The sequence below is a fragment of the Callorhinchus milii genome, unplaced genomic scaffold (assembly GCF_018977255.1).
Source record: "Callorhinchus milii isolate IMCB2004 unplaced genomic scaffold, IMCB_Cmil_1.0 Scaffold9, whole genome shotgun sequence".
Taxonomy (NCBI): Eukaryota; Metazoa; Chordata; class Chondrichthyes; order Chimaeriformes; family Callorhinchidae; genus Callorhinchus; species Callorhinchus milii.
In genome coordinates, this window is record NW_024704750.1 from 2,300,460 (window position 1) to 2,323,433 (window position 22,974).

A 22,974-nucleotide genomic window follows, 5' to 3' on the forward strand; every position below is an offset into this window, starting at 1 on the left:
ATTATTCCCTATTAAGGATGCTGTTTAATATTGTCTGAAGGCACTTTCTGGGTCCTGGGGGAGCCCAGACAACATCAATGTTGCAGTGAGGCAGAGTTGATTTAAGCAGTCGGAGACCTTCAGATTCACAATGTACAATAGGATCAGAGGAGCAGTGCACATTAAAGGTTCTAAAGAAACTACGTAGGGATTTGATATAGTGCCGTATCATGTCGTCAAGAAGTCTCAAAGTGCTGCACAGGAATTACTGTAAAGTATAGTGACCATTTATTAGTAGGCAGGGAAATGCCGCAGTTAATCTGTGTACAGCAACGTCCCACAAACAGCCGTGAACTGAATGACCAATTTTATTTGAGCGATTGGTATCCAGGACAAAACCCTTTCACCTTTCAAATTGTGCCAAAGCATCTTTAACCCCCACCTGGACAAGCCTTGGTTTACTGTCTAATCTGACAGTGCAGCGTTCCCCCGGCACCACACGACAACGTCAGCCTCGTCTGTGAGCTCAAAGGCCGACGTGGGGCTTGAACTCATAACCTTCTGAGGCTGAGGTGAGAGTGCAACCAACTGAGCCCGGCTGACACCTGACTGACGATGAAGCTTTATAGTGGAAACGCAGCCCTCTACCCCATTTTCTCCTTTGCCTTCCCTGTCCCCCCCCCCTCTCTGTCAGCCCTTAACAGCCTCTTCCCTCCCAACGTGCCCCAGTTCTGATGAAGGGGTCGTGGATTCGAAACGTTGACTCAGTTTCCTTCCTCCGTAGATGCTGCCTCTGACCTGCGGAGTGCTCTGGTTTTGCCCGAGAGTACGGCTCTGCCCGGAGCGACCGACAGGTGTCGGACGTCTTTGTGTTGGGCTGCGGGTGCCGTCCCGGCCCAGCGGTCGCTGGTATCCGTGCGGTGTGCGGGAGCCGCCGCTGGTGTCCGTCGGTGGGATCCGAGGGTATCTCCTGGTGTGACTCTGGGAGTGTCGGCTGGTGTCTGGTGCAGGTCCGGTCACCCTCCCGCCTGTACCCCGCCCTCCCGCCCGCCCGCCCGCCCTCCCGCCTGTACCCCGCCCTCCCGCCCTCCCCCAGCGCAGTTGAGGACCCTGACTGCCCATTGCCCCGGGGGATGGCCGTCCTCCTGACCGGGAAGGCCCTGTGGCAAATGGAACTGGTTGTTGGTGTTGGTGTTGATGGTGATGGTGGGGCTGGGGTGGGCGTGGCCTGGAGGGGGCGTGGCCTGGTGGGGGGCGGGCGTGGCCTGGCGGGGGTGGGCGCGGCCTGGTGTGTGATGAGTAGTAGGCGTGGCTTGGAGGGGTGGGGGCGGGTAGGCGTGGCTTGGTGAGTGGTGGGCGTGTCCGGGGGCGCGGCCTGGTGTGTGGGGGAGGGGCCCGGGGGCGGTGCACGGCGCCTGCGCAGCGCTGGGGGTCAGGTGACCGCCGGTGCCGATGGCGGGTCGGGCCTGTTCGCTGCTCTGCCTCCTGGGCCTCCTGCCCGGCCCGCGGGCCGCCACCTACCCCCTGCACGACAGGCGCGGCCTCGGCTCGCAGTTTGACGGCATCGGCGGCCTGAGCGGCGGCGGGGTGAGCAATGCACCCGGGTGTTTATTACTGTCAGCAATGAACCCGGGTGTTTATTACTGTCAGCAGCGGACCCGGGTGTTTATTACTGTCAGCAGCGGGCCCGGGTGTTTATTACTGTCTGCAGCGGACCCGGGTGTTTATTACTGTCAGCAGCGGGCCCGGGTGTTTATTGCTGTCAGCAGCGGACCCGGGTGTTTATTACTGTCAGCAATGAACCCGGGTGTTTATTACTGTCAGCAGCAGACCCGGGTGTTTATTACTGTCAGCAGTGGACCCAGGTGTTTATTACTGTCAGCAATGAACCCGGGTGTTTATTGCTGTCAGCAGCGGACCCGGGTGTTTATTACTGTCAGCAGTGGACCCGGGTGTTTATTGCTGTCAGCAATGAACCCGGGTGTTTATTACTGTCAGCAGTGGACCCGGGTGTTTATTACTGTCAGCAGCGGGCCCGGGTGTTTATTACTGTCAGTGGCGGACACAGGTGTTTATTGTTGTCAGCAGTGGACCCGGGTGTTTATTATTGACAGCAGTGGATCCAGATGTCTATTACAGTAAGCGGTGGACCCGGGTGTTTATTACTGTCAGCAATTAACGCGGGTGTTTATTACCTTGTCACTGTCAGCAGTGAACCTGGGTGTTTTATCACTGTCAGGAGGGAACCCGGGTGTTTATTCCCTGGTTCCTGTCGGGACGACGGTGCAGCGATAGGGACACAGTCCTCTTCTCGTGTCCCCTTTGACCTTCAGTAAAGGTTATTGTTCCGCAGGCGACGTCCCGACTTCTCGTGAACTACGCAGAGCCGTTTCGCAGTCAGATCCTGGACTATCTGTTTAAGGTGAGAGCGGCGGCGTTGGTGTTGTGGGTGTTACGCTGACGCCTGCGCTGACCTTTGGGTGTCGGTGTCGGGGGCTGTTACCGGTGTGAAAGGTCCACTGCAAAACATTTAGAAGCTTCGCAGGTACCGTGGAATTGAAAAGTGTTTCCGCGCCTACAAGCATTGCTTTATTTACATTTGAGCACCGACAGACACACAGGAATGGCTTTATTTTGCTAATAATAATAATAATAATAATCCTGGCATTTGATGCAACGCTTTTCACGTCTTCGAGACGTCTCAAAGCGCTTCACCGGATATACTGTAAAGTGAATTGACCGTATATTTTTGGGACGAATATAATATCAGCTCAAATCTGAAATAAATATCCCGGACCAGCATTACAGCAGAACTCGAGTCATTTAATTTTACAATTTGATTATTGCAGTTGAATTTCACAAAAGGCGGTTTTGCCTTTCTCTGTCCCGCGGTGTTGGCTGATCAGATCATGATGTGCTCGGCTGTAATGAACGCCTCGCAGGCCCAGCGCAGTGAGGCACGATTGTCAATCGCTGTTGGTCCTCCTGTGTTGCGTGTCAAGTAATTCCGTAGCTATCCTTGCTCCGCTGCACTCTCAAGTTGTCTCTTGTTCAGTTTGTTGTGTTTTCTTTGGTTTTTCCAACAATTCCGACACCTTATAGTCCAAACATTTCAGTAAATTGTAACTGCCGTGTCTTCAGCCACGACGCCCCGAAGCTCAGCAGCTCTCTCCCTCAATCCCGCCGCCTTGCCCCTCTCCCTCCCTCCCCACTTTCAGATCCCGCCTAAAGACCTTACGTTTGGATCGTGCTTACGGTCACACGCACCACCCACACCCCCACCCGCGGCTCGGGGTCAGACTCAGTCACTGTCGAGTGTTAGAGGCAAGTTGTTATCTTTCTGTTTCAGCCAAACTTTAGCGCCTCTTTACACATCTTGAAAGTGGAGATTGGGGGTGATGCTCAAACAACAGGTAAGAACCGATGTCTTGGGGTGGGGGGACAAAGCTTTCTATTTGAAATTTCTGTTGGAAAAACTGACGGCTTCTTAGATCCACTGATGCGTTTTAAAAAGGCTGGTGTTCAAATCCGTTTTGGCAAAGAATGTAGGTTTAAAAAAGTGAGTCTGATTAATTGGTTGGATTGTTGACATTAACATTAACGTACAGAGAAGTGAAAGCCACTTAAGAGTGAATTAATAATCAAGGGTCAAATTTCTATACAGTTCCTGACATTTTAATGAATTAAGTTAAGCTTTATGATTTGTGGGTTTTTTATATAATGTGATCAGGACCCAAAATCGCTGCCTCTTTCAATTCCTGTTCAGACAAATAAGGAACATAGCAAAATAGAAAAAGGAAGAGGCCATTTGAGCCCATGAAACCTGTTTCATTACTTTATTAGATTTGGGTAATCTTTTAACTCCATGCCCCGCACTTTCATCATACTGCTTAATACCTTTACTATCCAAGATTGTGTCTATCTGACAGGATCCCTGACTGTCCAGCGCCTTGGGATGTCCTCCTGACATGAATTTTGTTGTTGTGGTTATCTCTTTTAAAACAATCCCATTGATTGCAAATCTACAGCGTTCTGCGGCAGGGAATTCCACATCTTCACAGCCCTCTGTTTGGAAGAATGTTCCTGACCTAAATTACGTAGAGTTGCATAGAATGTCACACCACAGGAACAGGCCAGTCAGCCCAACTAGTCCGTGCCAGTGTTTGTACTCCACATGAGTTTCCATACCTCTAATACCCTCTCCTCTACCCCTCTTCTCTCTTGTCCCTCATGTCCCGTCAAGCGCCCCGAGATGTCGGCCGGCATGAAGGGCGCTATATAAATGCAAGTTGCTGTTATTGTTGTAATGCGTTAAGTTTCTTTTAAATGTATTTCACCTGTCTGATTTCACCACCCCTCACACCCCAAGAAGCTGGAGTATATTATATTAGTCCGCTGCGTAAGATATTTTAGTGTGTACTTTAAACTTTTTATTTAAACAGGCTGATTCTAATGTCAAGGTAGTTATTCTGTTAATTCATGGATGGAATCACATAATAGAGCGATTCTGAATGTTTTAGTGAAGTTGTTCGCATATCCGAATCAATGGTGTAGTTTTTGAGTTGCAGGAATGTTTGATGTCCCCCGTTTGTGTCGTTTCTGTAATAACTGTTCAATCTCATAAGAACACTTGAATTTGCGAGGCAAACGACGACAAAGGTCTCATTCTAGTTCGTCTTCCACCATCCTGACATGCCGTGACCCAAACTATCCCCTGTATGCCGAGATATTATTTTCTAGCAGAAATTGACCTAATTTGTTCTTGAAGCAAACAATATTTTCTGCTTCCACCGTCTCTCTAGGGAGCCTGTTCCATAAGTTTACTACTCGCTCGCACATTGTAGCACACTGCTGAATTGCAGAATTCCTGCGGCTTTTTTAATACCGTCTTCCATTTCTAGATGGGACGGAACCTTCACACATGCACTATGAGGATGATGAAAACTACTACCGAGGATACGAGTGGTGGCTGATGAAAGAAGCTAAGAAGAGAAATCCCAATATTAAATTAATAGGTGAATTATTTATTACAATTATATTGGCTGCCGTGCTGTGATCGCCTACAAAGTGAACAGTCACTGCACTTTACTGTATATCCTGTGAAGCGCTTCATATCAAATGCGAGGATGATTATTGTTTTTTATTAGTATTATTGGTTGGAGTGGTCACTTCGTGCCTCTGGAATTTTATGTATAATTTAAGAATCTGTATTTCTTTCACACCAGCAGAACAACACTGACACTGCAATGATGCTTGCATTTAACACGGTGACCTATCACGTTGAAATAAATCAATTGGAAATGCTTGTGAATCTGTGACAATATCATAACAACAAAATAACTTCTATGTAGTAACCTTGTGTGATCTGAAGGGTGAATGCGGTTCAAACCATTTATCATCTGGGACAAGGACACAACTCAAGGCTCTGCAATTTAAATTTTGTTGTTCTAATAATCACCTTGCATTGGCAATCTAAACTTATTCTTTCTGTCTTATCAGAAAGCAATGAAGCAAAAAATACTGCTTTGTTTTCATTTATACTAAAACTATTCAAGGATGGTGCTATTGTGTTCTCCGACTGCCAGTATGTGGCTTCTGATTAGTACTATATCTGTCTCTTCCTGTCAGATTACTTGTTGCAGATAAATCTTCAGCTAAACTTTAATTAAGAGAGCTCTATGCCTATTCATTGAACAATGTCTAGTCAGTGTTAATGTATGTGAATACAAAATCTGTTATAATTGCATTTTTCTGTTCATTTGTTTTGCAGAGTTTAAAAATTCATAGCCTGGAATACTTCACACACAAACTATACAGTCAATTCCCTTTACAGTATATTCTGTGAAGCGCTTTGAGGCATCTTGAGGACGTGATAAGGCTCTATATCAAATGCAAGGATTATTATTATATTTATGGACCAATTCACATACACAGTATTTTCTGATTTGAATGGACCTATTTAATATTGTTGTCCTTCTGCACAGTCGGCTCCAAATGTCGACTGGTTGAGATTATCTTTGAAAGGACTGTGGATTGGGCATCGCCAAAGCGGTCTTTCAGATGGACAGCAAAGCATTAAAAAAAAGTCCACAGTAAAAAGGGATTCGAGGGGTTAATGGAGAATTTAGTAGTTGTGAACTAAGACCAGGAAATAATGTGTTAACTTGGTTGATAGTCGGTAAATACAATGGGTTAGTTGCTAAATGCTAAAAGAAAAAAGCGCATTTGTTTGTTAATGCATTAGCGTATTTATATCTCGGAAGCGCTTCTCAGGAAATGACGGCAGAAAAAGTGCGGTGACTGTTCTTGTAGGCAAGAAAGTAATATTAATGTGGTGGCGTGAAACAGCTAGCTATAGGTGCTGCATTTAATATAAAGCGTATTCCCCCTCTTCCCTTCCCATTCCAAAAAAATGCAAATTGTTGCAATGGATTTTATTTGCTTTTCTTCCTCCTTGGGAGTCCTTCTGTGTCAGGGTCCCACACTGAACTGGTGGTCTCAGAGAATACGTCTGCTCTGTGGGACTGCTCAGCGAGAGTCTCTGCCTGAAATCTTGCTGAATGGCAACCTATTTCCAGGCTGGGTATTTAATGTCTATTCTGGTTTCTCCTTCAGGGCTGCCCTGGGCCTTTCCTGGCTGGGTTGGTCGGGGGAAGAATTGGCCCTACGATTTTCCAGATGTAACTGCTTATTATGTTGTCTCCTGGATCCTAGGTGCCAAACGGCATCATAATCTGGATATCGATTACGTTGGGGTCAGTAGAAACTTCTGATAAAGATATGATAGTTAATTCAAAACAAATACAAATAGTTTGGTCGCTCCAATCCACGACTGTTTGTGGGGGACACTGCTGTGTGCAATCGGCTGCCACGTTTCACCCACAAAATATACAGTCAGTTCGCTTTACGGCATATTTTGTGAAGCACTTTGAGACGTCTCGAAGATGTGATAAGACGCTGTATCAAATGCAAGGATTATTATTATGATCATGGTTTTTAGCCTATATAGCAAGAGTATTTCAGGGGAATTTGGATTGTGTTGTTGGTAGTTTGGTTGTCACATTGAAACACAATTTCGTGATTTACTAAACTACGATGAAATCTTAAGTCAGAGGTCCAGGGTAGTATTTGGTCTATATAGCTATTTACAGCAATCTAGCATTCAATTTAAATGTAGTGTTTATTAATAATTATAATAATAATCCTTATATTATAGCGCCTTATCAAGTCGTTGAGACATCTCAAAGAGCTTCATGTTCTGCAAAGTGAATGTTTTAAATAAATATATGTTTGAATTTATATATTGTAATTTAAAATATATTAATCTAAAAGTATTTTTGTTTGGAAGTGACTTTTGTTTTATTGCCTACAAAATGTGGTAGGTAAATGCACAATGTTGATGCCTTTCTGTATTTGTTTATCTAAAAAAAAACTCTTCTGATTTCCACTTGAAATGAGTGTTGAAGCATTGAGGGAATAATACCACAATGTATTGTACCCCTGTCATTTGTTACCCCCACAAGTAGTCAAAGTTATGCTGAGGCAAGATGTTTGCTTTGGAATTCTATGACATTTAAAAGCATGACTTCCCACAAATGTAGTTTATAGCCTTGGGAGCAGAAATGCAATCGAGATTTAACTGTGGGTCTGTGCAACTGAATCTGAAACTTGAGATTGGTAAAGATTCAGTTATCGAGTGGAAGCAGTTTCTTATGCTCTTCATAATTACCCAAATGCTTCAGAGCGCAGTCAGCGAACTGTATTTTTTTTAACCATGCAATATTACCTGTTCTGTTCTTCTCCCCTCTATTTGCTGACTGTAAGACAACTGGGAAATGTAGAACTAATGTAGAGACGATCTGATCTGCAGGTCCCTTGTGTGCCCAAGGGGAGGGGGAAATGAAACACTTAAGAGGTATTTTGTTGTTATTGCTTTAAAAAAAAGGCCGAATTACTTTACCCACTGGACTGTGCAATAATCTAGTGTTGTTGTAATTCAAAACAATACACCTGGGGTTTCTTACTACTGTGATTTACAGGACCTTTTGTTTTAGCATCTATTCCCCCCTCCCCACTGCTTTGTGTTCCCCATGTTTAAGCATTAGCAGAGGTTAACAGGGACATCTTTGATGGTAATAAGAAAATACACCCCTAACAGCATCCTCTTGCCTTAAGGCAGTCAGCGGACTGGAATAGTTGTACTGGCAGTTACATGGGTCTCCAAGGAAGTACTCTGTAAATGGGATTCATTGTTAATTATTGGAGCTTAGCTCCATGTTCCTCGAGCCTGTCTATCCCAACTCCAGCTTCCACTTCAACTTTGCGGTGAAAAGTAGATTTTTTTTTTGTTGCACATTTTAACTCTCGATCTGTAAAATACAAATAAATATCTCCAGTTACCTGCAACAGGTAAATATTAGGCCAATTGTGGCACGTCTGGATATTTACTTGAAATTATTTTTTTTTGCAAGGCTGTGGGGTAAGAGCGGGTGAGTGGGACAAGTTGAATAGCTCTTTCAAAGAGCCAGCACAGGCACGATGGGCTGAATGGCCTCTTTCTGTGCTGTAGGATTCTCTTCTATGATTCTACGAAGTGTTTTTCTTAGCTATTAAGGCTGGATCTCATGGATATTTTATCAGTTTGCTTGTTCATCTTGGTTGGTTTCACTTTTCGTACCTTATGCATATATTATTTACGTTTACGTCTCTGTTGTAGATCTGGAATGAGAGACATTTCGACATTAAATACATCAAGGTATGTGGTTATTAAAAAATGTTTCAAGTCTGTCGTTAATTGTACTCTTTTAAAGATAATTATATATTCTAGACCAAATGTTAAAATCTGTCTCGTGAATGTCAATAAGGTGACTTCTTTATAAGGTTCCTCTGACAGATGAGATACTTTCATGTGAATATTATGTAATGATTTTCTTTTTAAAAATGCTACTGTAGTACTCAGGAGCTGAATAAGCCATACTAAGTTTTCATTTGAAAAACTGGCTTGAATTATTTTCCATGTTGCATTTTTCTAAAAAAAATTCCAATTGAACCAGTCGGCCAAATGACAAATGTGACTTTTACTTAGTTTTGTCTCCCTCAAAATACCCCCTTATTGGTTCTTGTATCGCTTGGTGCATTTGTTTCAGATAGACCTTCTGATTTAGGAAGGCGTTTCTAATTTTATATAACTGATGTTGAGCGCAGACAGGATGTTTTGGTGTTCAGTGTGGTCAGAAGATTAGCCTATTGTGTGGTATTTTGTAAATCAAACTATTCCTGCCTTCTTCCAATATCTATTTATAATGGACATGCTACGTTTCCTATTATTCCACTTTTGATATTTATATATTTTATCTGAGAGAGTGTTTGTTTGTGGATGGGTATGTGTGTTTTTACATATTCTGTACAAATGGTATTAAGAATACTCTTAGCCTCATATAATACTGAAATTGGTCAGTGATTTTCATATTTCAGTGACGTCAAGAAGATTTTTTTCCACGATATTGGCCATTTGTGTTTGGAAAGACAAGATATTGAATTAATAAAAGGTTGACGTTTCCTGCTTAAGATTTCAGGATAATTATTTTTAACAGAGTACAGTATGTAGGGAGAACGGTGCAGAGAAACATGTGAATAAGATAAATATAGAGAACTCTAAATATCTCTCTCTTTTGAAAGGTCTTCAGGGTTTTCAAGTAACTCAAATATTCCGGTATCTTTTGCATTTTATTAGTATTTGGATGGGGAAGTAACACGATGGGACAATTGTTCTTTCAAGGAATAGATTTTACAACTGTTTTTCATTAACCGTAATTCACAGAGCACTCAGTAGGGTTTAATCTAAAGCATTTTAGGCAAGCTGCTTTGTGTCTGAACTGACCTGTTGAATTTAGAACAGATCTGAATCTCAGGTTTGGCTGTACCTGTAGTAAACTGCAGTAAAAACAAAGGGGGTAATGTATCAACGTTTATATATGAAACTACATTGTAGTGTCTGTTCTTGCATTTGGAATTATAATTGCAGATTTGTTCTGAGATTGATTTAGCTTTCGATTTAACTTATGATGTCAATGTATTGTGTTGCAAACTTATGGCATAGCTCTTCAGTATGTTGTACTCATTAGCTGGACTGCAGGGCGAATTCGTTCTTAAAAATAGTGCATTTCAAAGAGTTTTGATCTAATGGGATTATCTTATCTGATTCAAATTGTGTTATAACAGCCTTGATCTCCATCATTTGGTGACTGCTTCCCCTGATAGAGCAATGAGCATTTTATATGCCTTTGCTATCATATTGTTTCGCTTGGAATTGGCCCACAGTAAAGCACCAGTAAATACTGTAGTAAGCAACTTTTTAAATTGCATGGCAAAATAACTGCTTGGTGCTACAAATCTCAATGTTCCTCCGTTCACCAATTTCATGCTCACAAAATATTTTTTTTGTAAACCTCGTGTTTCGCAACTCGGGCTTCTGCTCTGAGTGTTTCAAGCTTGAGATTTTCTTCCATCTGTTTTTAAGCAGAAAAGATTTTTTTTAAATTGTTATATAATCTTCTGGATTCACATTTCGCTGCATTGCTCAGGCAAGAGCTGGAGAACCCGTTCTTCATACTTCTGAAAATACCACTACTAAAACTAATCCTTGCATAATATGAATCGAAGGAATAGTAAGCCGTCAATTGATTCTGTGAAAGTTTCAACTTGCTTCAGTCAGTAAACTTGACCATCTTATGGTAGAGAAAGGTTAAGGTATATGAGGGATTTCTAGTTCATAATGTTTTTTGTCTCTTTAAATCAGTTATTTTTTGACTTTGTTGTCATTAATCTGTTGCAAAGGTGCTGAGACAAACTCTGGATAAAGTTGGGTTATCGAATATTGGTATCATTGCTGCTGATGGAAATTGGGGCATCGCATGGGATTTGTTAGTTGACCCATACCTAAATGATGCAGTTGAAATTATAGGGTAAGTCTTTTGGGATCAAATGTGCTGTAGTGTGAAATGCTCTCACCTCTCAATAGAACCAATCTTTCCTTGGTTCCACCTGAAGAGTTATAAGATATTGAAGAAAATTTTGAGGAACCCCTAATTAAATCTGTTTTCTTTCGACAAAAAAACTTTTGCTTCTGTTAATAACCACCCATAAATAGTCAAGTGGGTTAAGCCTACATTTGAATGAAGAGTGATGACAATTTGCTGCACTAATTCACCTTTCGTTGCAACAGTCACAGCAGTAGATCAAGTAAAAGTTATGAGCACAGTTAAGGGAAGGATCCTGAAGGTTTTTTATGTTTAGCAGTAGAAATGTCCATAAACCCAACAACAGCAACAATTTGCACTTATATAGCTCCCATCACACAGGTAGCGTCCCAGAGTGCTTGACAGTAGCGGAGCCTGATCCCGAGCCGGGGGGAGGTGACCATAAGCACAGTTGAAACGGAAGATCTTCAGGTGCAACCTGAAGATGGGGAAGGATGCGGCAAGGCGGAGGGATTGAGGGAGAGTGTTGGAACGGAGGGAATGAGGGCCAAGCAGGAGGGAAACCCAAGGCCTTCTCTCTTCTGTACTTGGCCTTACAGGCTGGAAGGTAGTATCTGAGACTCCGCTGACTATTAATTCAATCCCTTCACCTCATGGAAGTCAAATATCGCCTACACTCCAAATATTATCAGGACGTGCTATTTAAACACAGCTTTAAATCTCACTGAGGACTGTTATGATTTTACTTTATTGTCTAAAAATGAGTTTTTTGCTGATAATTGGAATAATCTCATTTTTTATATTACATCAGAATGGCATTGAGTGGGGCAGCTGGAAAATGTTTAAGTCTTTTTTTCTCCCTTTTCTATTGCTTTCTTTCAGTATCTTTCTGCGCACTTTCAGGCCTTGACCCCTGTCCCGAATAGAACATTTTTATAAATTCAGTTTCTTGAAATCGGGAACTAAATAACAAATTGTAATAGATCGTTCTACACATAACCGTTTCCCGTTCCCATCGGGACGTCCTCCCGACATGAAAGGCGCTTTACAAATGTAATTTTGTTGTTCCCACACGTTTGTTTGAAGCAATATCTAAAGTTATGATTTGATATAATAGTACTGAAGTGCACAATTTAAGTTTAAATCCCTTCTATATTTAATTTGGTAGGAAGGTAAAAGGCAGACAGTGAATTTTGAAACACTGAAAATGGGCTCAGGTCTAAGATTGAACTACTCTTTTGGATTGCAGTCCCTCTTTAGATACTCAAACTAGCTTTGATTTGATTGCTGATGTAAGTGATCTGGTCTGGTCATACAGAATGATAGTGAATGATCTTTCTTCAAGTTCTACAAAATCAGGCAGCTGGTACTTCAGTAATTGCAGATATACTTTTCTGGTAGCCGAATTCAAATAATGTGTGTGTATATGTGTCACACATCACTTGAGACTATAAACTGTAAGTCATTTCCATTTAATTCTACCTGTTGCTTTACTGTAGTGCATATTTAGTGAAGGAACAGGTTTGATGAGTTCTTTTTTCGTTCTTTTAATGCTTCTGATGTCTGTTTGTAGACAAACAGCAGATTACTACCAGTGAATTTCTTATGTTCTCTGTTTTCTTGCATTTTAACCCAACCTGACCAATTCCATCTGCAACAACCCCTTGGTCTACAGTAGCATTACTTAAAAATGTGGCGTGAGAATTGTTTGAGGTTTGGTACGAATGAATATAAACAAAAGGAGCCTTTTGTGCTGCTGTATAATTTTGTTTGCTGAGTACTGTTTCACTTAAGAGGAAACTACTATTTTTCAAGGTTCTCGACTTGATCCTCAAATTATTTGGTTTCTGACGTGGAAATGCACAGGGGAAGCAGACTCTAACCTGAAAACTCACTGATCTGCTTGTCATATCTGACCATCATTGATATTTCTAACTTCAGGGGGGGGAGAAAGCCAACGGGATCGTCTAAAGTTTCACTTGCAGTAGAAACTCAATTTTAAAGTTTGAAACGCTTGTCTTTGCTTGTTTTTGACATTTGACCCGAAATTTGCTGGTTCAGCATTGTTTTAAAATCAAAAAGAGGATTCATTGGGGCATATGGAGCGTGTATTTGTGCAAGATCTGCTAATACGTCTCAACTTGTACTCCTCACACATTTGATTTTAGCTTCAGAACTTGCAGATATCCAACGTACTAAATTACCTATGTGACTTCTCTTTCTCTGCCAAGCTACTCAGATACACCATGGACAAAATGGGTCTAGAGCAGGTGAAAATCATAGCAAGTGATAATTTGTGGGAACCAATATCCTGGTGTATGCTTCATGATACTGAGCTCTTTGCTGCTGTCGACATTATTGGGTAGGCATTTATGTCCTTTCCTAGATAATATTTATATTGGTTAGAATAGTATAAATTGGATAGTTTAACACAACAGTATCTAACTCTTTTCAGCAGGTAAAATAATAATAATCCTTGCATTTGAATGATTACATTCTTCGAAACGTCTCCAAGTGCTTCACAGAATATACTATAAACAGCAGTGTCCCACAAACAGTCGTGGATTGAATGACCAAATTATTATTATTATTATTACTTTTTTTCTTTGAAGGGATTATTATCCCTGGAAAAGCGATCCGTTAATCAAATAACGACCAGGTTCCTTATTACAGATGCGTTCGGAGTAAGGAAACTTTGCCTAACGTTGCCCAATCTAAAAAGGAGTCATTTTAAGCAAGAAATAATCAAACCCCGCCACCCCCATATTCCTCTGTCTTTGAATTTGAGACCTGTATTGAACAGATTTCATACGTTTTCTTCACTACTTGATATGGATGAGTGTTTTCATGAAGTGAGGATTTTTTTCCTCAATTTGTAACGATCCATACTTATTTTATTTTTTTTAAACAAAGGACGGTTTGCCTTTTTATACGCATACAGTTAGGTATATTAGCTGATGGGTTGGATTTTCTGGGTTTTATTGTGAAATATTCCACCTTACTCCTTAGAGCCCATTACCCTGGAACGCACTCAACCAGTCTCGCTCGGTTGACTGGGAAGAAGCTGTGGTCATCTGAAGACTACAGCTCTGTCAATGATGAAGTTGGAGGCGGATGCTGGGCTCGATTGATTAACTGGAATTATGTGAATGGGAACATGACCTCGTAAGTTCAGAATATCATTTTTAGGATAGTATCAACGTATTTAAGGGAAAGCTTGAAGTATACATGAGGGAGCAGGGAATAGAGGGGTATCCATGAGAGGAAGGGGGTGGTAGAGGGGAGGAGGTTTGTGTGGAGTGTAAACATGGGCTAGTTGGGTTGAATGCCTCAACTCTATGTAATTGTAACCGCAAGTTCTTAAAAATGTAAATCCAAGCTTCTAGCTCTCCTGTTTTTAAGCTCTTTCTCAATCTTGTGAATTATAGGAGTTTGCTGCTTGTCTGACAAGTTTGCGCGTGTAAATAGATCCATGCATTTTAACTGAAAGATATTTGACTCCTGTTTTCCTTCCACTATGAATGTGGGTGCCCATCTGTTTGGCATTAAAGGGGCCACTCTTCACATGTCAGCCTTAACAATGAGTGTTAGCAGGTTATTCAACTGAGTGGTCCAATGCAGTCAAGCAGTCAAGTCCAATTGTATCCTCAGCAAATATCCACACGTACCCACCTCCCAGCAAAGGACTGCATATAGAAATCAGCGCAGAATCTGATCTCTATTACCAACGCAATGGGATGCATATTAAATAGCTTATTATTCAGTGAATAATAAATAATTATTTTTGATCTGGTGCATTTCACATTGGGAGGTCGTCTCGAAACTCATATTCAGCTGTAAAGTATAGTGATTGTATTTTGTAGATTAATAAAAAACATTGTGCTGCTTAGTCGAGCTATTAATGATTTCAAAGTTAAAAAAGAAATGACTGAATGGGTGTTTGCAGTCACTTTAAAGTTGACTGGCTGGTTACGATAATAATCCTTGGATTTGCTGTAGCGCCTTATCGCGTCTTCAAGACGTCTCAAAGTGCTTCACAAAATAAACTGTAAAGTGTAGTAACTGTGTGTTTTGTGGGTGAAACGCGACAGCCAGCTGCACACAGCAGTGTCCCACAAACGGTCGTTGTAGAACACATATAGAATACAGAGCCTCTCAGATCTCATGTTTTTTCTCTGCCAGCACCATTTCATGGAATCTCGTGGCGAGTTATTACAAAGAGCTGCCTTTTGGGCGAGACGGACTGATGACAGCTGATCAACCATGGAGCGGGCACTATGAAGTTCAGTCACCTATTTGGATTACAGGTACACGTTAACGCGAAAGCCCCAAACTGCAGAAGGTCCGAGTATCTTCAGGAATCCAGCAAACAGAAGTGGATTGTCAGTCCGCTTCAGAAAATCGTGGTTTAGTAATCTGTTCAGTAAGATTCAGAATTTTGTGCCATCTCGGTTGAAATCTGTATTTCCGATGGTTTCAGATTTGTAAGAACCAGACTTGCTTCTGCGTCATTGATTATGTATATTATTATTATGTCTCTTACTGTTCATATTGTGCCCAAAGTTCAATAAGGTTTCCTTGGTCATCATTGACCAGCGCTTCCTGCTCTACTTACCTCTGCTTTACCTCAATACATTTCTCTAAATAATTCCTACATTCTGCCACGAGAGGCTACCGAAGAGCTAACATTTTAGCCAACGTGTTTGCAGCTCTCAGACGGCCTCTAGTGGGTACAATAGCAGATGCAATAATGTGATGTTTTATTAAATAAATGTGCCCCACATCCTTAAAATGTTTGAAGGCAAGTAACATCAAATGGCTAAATCACGGAGCTTGTGTTTCGACTGGGAGTCGGACTTTGTGAATGTGTGACCACGAATTTGTTCCAGAGCCTCGGGACTTCCTCCCGAAGCGAAATGTAATTTTGTATTGTAAGGCTGTTTGATCTCTTTTAACCCTTCCTACACAGCGCACACCACACAGTTCACTCAGCCAGGATGGTATTACCTAAGGACTGTTGGATATTTGGAGAAGGGTGGCACTTATGTGGCTCTCACTGACGGGAAAGGAAACCTCACCGTTATTATTGAAACTATGGTACGTACAGTAGTCCTCTCTTCAGTTTCAGTGAATCTCTGTGCCAAATGCAGATGTTTATAAATACTGAGTTACCAAAATACTGCAGTTGCAGTTGTGGTCGTGTGTCTTTCTGTCAGGAGGAGGAACTGACTCCGTTTGCTCATGATAAGGCACTGATGTAGATTCATTCACGGAGACACTCCCACCCCCTTCCTATTACAGTAAAGTGCTAAAAATGACCGATTTCCAGGTCATCAGGAAGTGACATCAGTGGCATTTCTCGCGCTTATTGTGCAAAGTCATCCTTTTTTTTTAGCACGAGAAGCCAAACTGGGCAGTCCAGGGTCTGAAACGTGCTTTGCTTCTAGTAACCAGGATTTAAAGCCACCCACTTTAAAAGCAAAGTTGCATTTTAGCGAGCTGCTGATTAACAGAGGTGTCCTGTAGTCAGGAACAGGAATTTGTTATAACTACTGTGTCTCGTATGTTTTTCACCCCCATCTCCCCACACAGCCTTTGATATTGGCTTAGTTCATATTTACACTGTCCACTGTACTGTAGGGCACATTGTCTCTGTGCTCAGTGCTTTCTCAATCAACTATTTCAAGGTATTGTTTCTAATTTTAGACCCATAATCATTCCATCTGCATCCGGCCTCCACTCCTTCCTTTTGTGGTGCTGAAACAGAATGCGACTTTTGATTTACAAGGATCCTTTGTAAGTAATTATTAACCGATGTATTGCTCGAGTTTAGAGGCTGTTTTTGTGTTTGTGTGTTTGTATACTTGTTACAAATGATCCAGTAATAAAAAAATGCACATTATACCTTGGTGAGTAGTGGTTCGAACTTAATATCTGTGAAAATGTTCAGAGTTCAAATTAAATCGTCATCAGTAACTGGAACTGCTGATCAGAATTATAATTGACAAGCAGTTCTTAAAAGACAGGATAATATTTTTTTTTAGTGACTTATTTGCTGATTCAAAGTATCGCCCCTCTCTACGTCTATCTGCACTGTCCTGCAACCCTTCCATCCCAGGCACGAAATAAAATGCAAAGGTTATTATTCTTATTATAATTTATTATAAGAGTGTGACGCTGTTAATCTTTTAACTTCATATCTGAACATTCTGCTGCCGCATTTCGGCCCACAAAATACAGAGTCACTCCACTTTACGGGATATTCTGTGAAGCGCTTTGAGATGTCTCAATGACATGATGAGGCGCTATAATCAAATACAAGGATTATTATTATTATTATTATTTTCTCTTTAGAAACAACTGAAACGTTTACAAGTGTGGCATTCCAAATTTGACTTCGGCAATAAGAGCTCAAAGTTTTTCACTCGACAACCTGCAATCAAGGTAACTTACATCTTTACGGATACCCTTTGCTAATTTTCTGCAAAAAGCTTAAACTCCTTAAATTGTCATTTTCCCAGCTCCTTGCTTCCCCCATTCATTTTTTTAAAAAAATAGCCAATGGAGTGACAGTGGTGTAAAGAACGAGTTTTCAGCCGTTTTGACAGAGGGAAAAGTGCGTCAAAGTTGGAAACGTGGAACGGGAACAACCAAGTATACAGTACTTATTGGTATTCGGAGCCCAGTCACACTATCAATCTATCCATGTATAGTATATGGTTTAAAAGTATTTGTTTTAACTTCACAGGTAGTCAAGGGATCATTTACTGTGTCTTTGGATTTGGATGAAGTTTACACTTTCACCACCATCACTACCGGAACTCGGGGCAGTTTTCCTTATGTACCTTTATCGCAGCCATTCCCCAAAGTGTATAAAGATGATTTTAATGTTGGTAAGTAGGTGTACTTGGTCTTTTGCCAGCTATAACCTCTGGCTTAATTCGCAGTGTGACATTACCATGGCCCCTGTACCCTCAGGTCATCAAAGTTTGGAAACTATTTTATTTTAACTTCTCTTTTGTTTTTGTTTCACAAACAACTCAGTGGATCCACCATTCAGCGAAGCGCCTAACTTTGCCGATCAGACTGGAGTGTTTGAATACTTCACAAACTTAAAAGACCCAGGTCAACACGTGTTCACTTTGCGTCAGGTTGTGACTCAGAGACCAATAACATGGGCGTCTGACGCTGACAAAGCTATCAGTGTTATTGGTGATTACAACTGGTAAGATTCAGCATTTGGTTAAGTTCCATCATTTTCCTAACGAAAGGTCATTGACCTGAATAGTTAACTCAGTTTCCTCTCTCCATGGATGCTGCCTGACCTACTGCGCGTTCCCAGCGACTTCTGTGTTTATAATATTAATAGTAACCCTTGCATTTGATATAGCGCTTTATCACGTCTTCGAGATGTTTCAACAACAACAACAAGATTTGTATAGCGCCTTTCACGTTGGGAGGACGTCCCAAGGGGCTGGATAGTGTACAGCATTTCAGACCCGAGCTGGGATCAGGGGGGACAAGGGAGGGGAGGGGAAGGGGGATGACCAATGGCGGGTGGGTCAAGGGACGTGGAGCAGCTGGAGCCGGCTGAGTGGAGGGAGCGGGCGGGTTAGTAGGGGGTTAGGAGACTGACTCAAAGCTCTTTGCAGAATATTTCCAGCATCTGCAGTACTTTGCCTTTTGTCAAATATTTTTTATTGGGTTTAGATTCATTTTTTCAAAATCCGTTTGTTTTATAAGCAAAGTAGCATTGAGGAAATGGACTGAGTGTCGGGGAATTCAGGTCAGTATTTTCCACCCCCAAATTAACTCAGTCACAGGATTCATACAATTCTGAGTTCCCTTTAATGGTGCCAACTAAGGATATGTATACTACATGAATGGGCAATGGCATCCAGAATCTAGATAGACAGGTGCAGTAGCATGTACAACCTGCTCTTTGAAGTAGTTCCATATGTAGAGAGAGATTAAATGCACTCCCTTTGGGATGCCGACAAAAAGGCATTATATAAATGTAAATTTGTATTGGATGTTGGAAAAAATAAGATGCAGAAATGAATCCCTTGTCACTTATCATAAATATGTTGTTCTGCAATGTTTTTTTGAAATCGGGCCAAACTGGGTTTAAAAGGATTGGAATGTGTGCAAATTGGATTTAAATGAATTGGTAAGAACCGTGTAAATTTGTGCCCTTGATTTAACCAGAATAAATATCCACAGCTTCAAATTGAAGCATACACCTTTTATATACTTGACTCTGCTCATTCCAGCTGAAAGATGTTAATAATAATCTTTGCATTTGCATAGCGCCTTATCACATCTCCGAGGCGACTCAAAGCATTTCACAGAACATACCGTAAAGTGTAGAGACTCTGTATTTATGGGCGGACTGCAGTAGCCAATTGCACAAAGCAGTGTCCCACAAACAATCGTGGGTTGAGTGGATATTAACTGTAAACCTGCCTTTCCAGGACAAATCTGAATGTAAGCTGTGACATTCTAATCGAGAAACCCAAGACTGGAGGTGTGTTTATTGCCGGAAGAGTTGACCAAGGAGGGGAAGTTATTGAGAGCACCAAAGGCCTGTTCTACTGGGTCTTTGCTGATGGGACGTACAAGGTTACAAATGACCTCTGTAAGATTTACTGTTTTGTTTCATCAGTTCAGATACTCCACACTGAAACGCCATTTTTTCTGCTGTGTTGCCGAGAACGTTCTCAATTTAAGAAAACGTTATCCGTTTTGGAGCTCGTTAGAAAATTAACTCATTCCTTGCTGTGTAAATGACCAAACTATCACCAGAGTGGAGAGCGTGTTCTTTCAAGAGTTGGGCCCATGAAGTCACACACTGGCCCTTGTTCGCATACAATTTCAATTCACTTTACAGTGCGTTCTGTGAAACAATTGAGACGTCTTGGAAGACGTGATAAAGCGCTGTATCAATTATTATCACTATGATTGGTTTCCACTTCTTTTTCTGGTACCCGGTGGTCAGCCACATGTGACGGCACAACCTTTTTTTTTAACACGTCTAAATTTTGCATGTCCACGGCTCCATTGCATTTTTAGGAGCAGCAACAACAACTTGCATTTATATACTGCCCCTCACGCGGGGTAGGGACCCAGAGCGCTTCAAATATTAGCAATTTTATATTTTCGAATCCCAGATTCCAGCGCTTGGCCAGGCAGTCGACCTTTCCATATGTTTATATTTTGGCAGTAATACAAATTCTGGTTATCATTTCAGTCAAACGCCTAAAGTTCATTTCAAAACAGGCGAGGGACTTTTTTTTATTAAAAAGCAGGAGATTTCCCCCCCTAGTGCTTACCTTAGACCATGATCCATAGCTTCTGGAAACTCTGGTAATAATGTGTATTATTTTGTAATGTTTTGCAGCTGGTTTGATCGTGCTGGCTTCAGGTCTGTCCGGTACACGATCAGGAATATGGCACACACTCACGCTCAGCATTCAGGTGAGTGGTATTAACGTCAGTGCCTTACGGTGTGAGTGGAACTATTTGTAACAATTGGCTCACTTTTAAACTCTGCCCCGTGTCACCCACAAAATACACAGTCAATTCACTTCGCAGTATATTCTGTGAAGCGCTTTGAGACGTCTCGAGGACCTGATAAGGCGCTGCTGCACCAAGTGCGAGGATTATTATAATTCTCAATTCTTCTGTTCTCAGGACAACCTGGCCTCAGGATTCCTGAATGGCTACCCACTGTGGAAGGATGTCCAAGTAGAGCAGCCAGACAACGGCTGGGCAGCTATTGGCACGAGCACGTTCGAAACGGCTCAGTTTGATAATTTTCAAATCCAGGCCAGCTAAAGGACGAAGATAGACACAACGTTCTCAGGAACGTTGAGCTTCACCGGGAATTGGCAACACAGGCCTTGAGTTTTTGTTGTGTTTCTAATCTTGGGGAATTGCCGTTGTCGAATGATACCCAAGTGTGGCCCTACTGCTTTCGTGAAGTCACTCTATAGTGATGCTAATTAGCATTAATTCTCTAATTGGACAAGAGCTTTACCTTGTTTTTGCAAATCACTGTTTATTCCAACCCCAATACCTTGGTGTTACTATGAACCTTATGTTGTCCATTCCTCGTTCTCACAAACTCCGCACACCACACTGAACCAAAGCGAGCTCGGCCGATCTGTCCACCTTTAGTGAGGGGCGAGTCATTGAGGCATTTTTCGAGTTTGAGTGAGGCCTGGAGGGAGGAGAGGAATAAAGTTACATTCAGCCCCAAATCAAACCGAAGAGGAGAGCCCCAAACCTGTCACACAGACTTGTGTAAAGGGAAGTTACTCTCACACTGAATTCAAATGATGCATAGAAAACCTTTAGCGCCAGAGATGGCAAACGGGAACTTAATTCTTTACTTATTGCAGTTCTCTGAATGTGGGTAACGTAGACAAGTAACTGCACACCTTTCAGAAAATTACTTTCACAAAAGGCTGACAGTAATAGGTCCGTTTCTGATTAGAAGGATTGTAAGGCAAATCTCAAGTGAGCAATAGGCACATTACCTTTGGCAATGGCTACCACTAATGGGATTTCCCATGTAAAGGTGCATTTCCAAGGACCTGTGTGTAACTTTTACCCCTATGTGCCTGTTAAAGAAAAGAGATTAACTTTATTATGAAGGCAAACTTCACTGGAATTTTTGAACACATTGATGCAGTCTTAATTGTGTCGGAACAGAATGTATATTGCAGCCTTTAAAGTGCACTTTATTAACATGAAGCACCTCAACACAGTTGATGAATTCAGATCAGTTTATTGAAGTTTCAGAACCATGAGTAATTATCCAGAGTTAGGTGGTGTGGGCATTGTATAAAGCCCATCATGTCCACTGTTGTACCGCGGATTATAAATCATACTGTGCAGGAATGAGAGCAATACATACACATCTCCACTCAGTTCCAATAGTAGTTAAAGCACCTTTTGTACTTGTTATTGCAGCTGTAGAATCTTTGTGAGATTTTCTTTCCTTTAACCTTTCCCGACACCTTTAGTTGGAGTAGTGAAGGGTTAAGAGGATTATAACTGAAGTTTTCAAAATGGATGGGTTTGGGTAGTGTAAAAGGAGAGATGCTGCTTCTGCTATTATTTTGGAAAAATAATAATAATAATACTTGCATTTGGTATAACACCTTATCACGTCTTCAAGAAGTCTCAAAGCGCTTGTCAGGATATATTGTAAAGCGTAGTGACTGGATTTGTGGGCAAGTCAGTAACAAGAGAGCATAAATTGACTTAACTCTAGAAGGAAGAAAGAAGAAATGTTAGAAGGAATGTTTTCGCAAGGAGGTTAAAATGTGCAATGCCTTATCACAAATACCTGTTGACATTGAATCCATAACTACTGAAAAGAGAATTGGAGAGCACTTGCGAAAAAGTATTTTTAAACAACCTGGGGAAAGAGCAGAGGAATGGGATTAAAGTCGTTTAGTACATAGACTTGATGGGCCTAACGGGTTCGTAATCTGCACATTTCCTACGATTCTATCCACTAGTAGTGTTGGCAAGTCGTCTTTAACCCACACGTTTGTTTCAGTCTGGAGATTCTGGTTTATCACTAGTTTCACTGTAATTCCTTTAAATGTTTATTTTGCACAATCTCTGGTGCATTAATTAGTTACTGAATTGATTTCTCTGTCAAATAGAATCAATGCTTTCTAGATTTCGAATGCTTTGAATTTTGTTAAGTGCTTAAATTAACAGATTTCAATATATCTTGTGTCTTCGGTGCCATACTCCATTATGTCTTGTGTACGTACATGAACTCCATAGCTTGACTTCTTAACTTAAAATACGGAGGTTGATATACTTTTGATCTGTGCTGAAAGTTTTTTTTGTTTTTTAATCATTTTATAACATATGCATTAAAACGATGATCAAGGGATGTACCTCAATATAAAAATGTTTCCGCATCTCAAATTATTTATCGTCCCGCTGTGTAAATCTCTTGGCATTTTATTGTTAATTCACGTATACATCA

At 41.4% G+C, this 22,974-nt stretch overlaps 1 protein-coding gene across 2 annotated transcripts; it reads left to right on the top strand.

Moving 5' to 3' along the window:
• The first annotated feature begins 1,412 nt into the window (after window positions 1–1,412).
• galcb (galactosylceramidase b) lies at window positions 1,413–22,339 on the top strand. Of its 2 annotated transcripts, none has more exons than XM_007903879.2 (17): window positions 1,413–1,566; window positions 2,333–2,401; window positions 3,329–3,392; window positions 4,881–4,994; window positions 6,595–6,734; window positions 8,696–8,734; window positions 10,816–10,943; window positions 13,968–14,123; window positions 15,141–15,265; window positions 15,928–16,055; window positions 16,665–16,754; window positions 17,313–17,402; window positions 17,707–17,851; window positions 18,003–18,183; window positions 19,433–19,596; window positions 20,359–20,435; window positions 20,652–22,339. In XM_007903879.2, the coding sequence occupies exons 1-17, from the start codon at window positions 1,432–1,434 to the stop codon at window positions 20,793–20,795; spliced, it is 1,989 nt and encodes a 662-aa protein (XP_007902070.2). In that variant the 5' UTR covers window positions 1,413–1,431; the 3' UTR covers window positions 20,796–22,339. The 2 variants fall into 2 exon arrangements, with proteins under 2 accessions (XP_007902070.2, XP_007902069.2); XM_007903878.2 differs by lacking the exon at window positions 10,816–10,943 and adding an exon at window positions 13,190–13,320.
• Window positions 22,340–22,974: the final 635 nt, after the last annotated feature.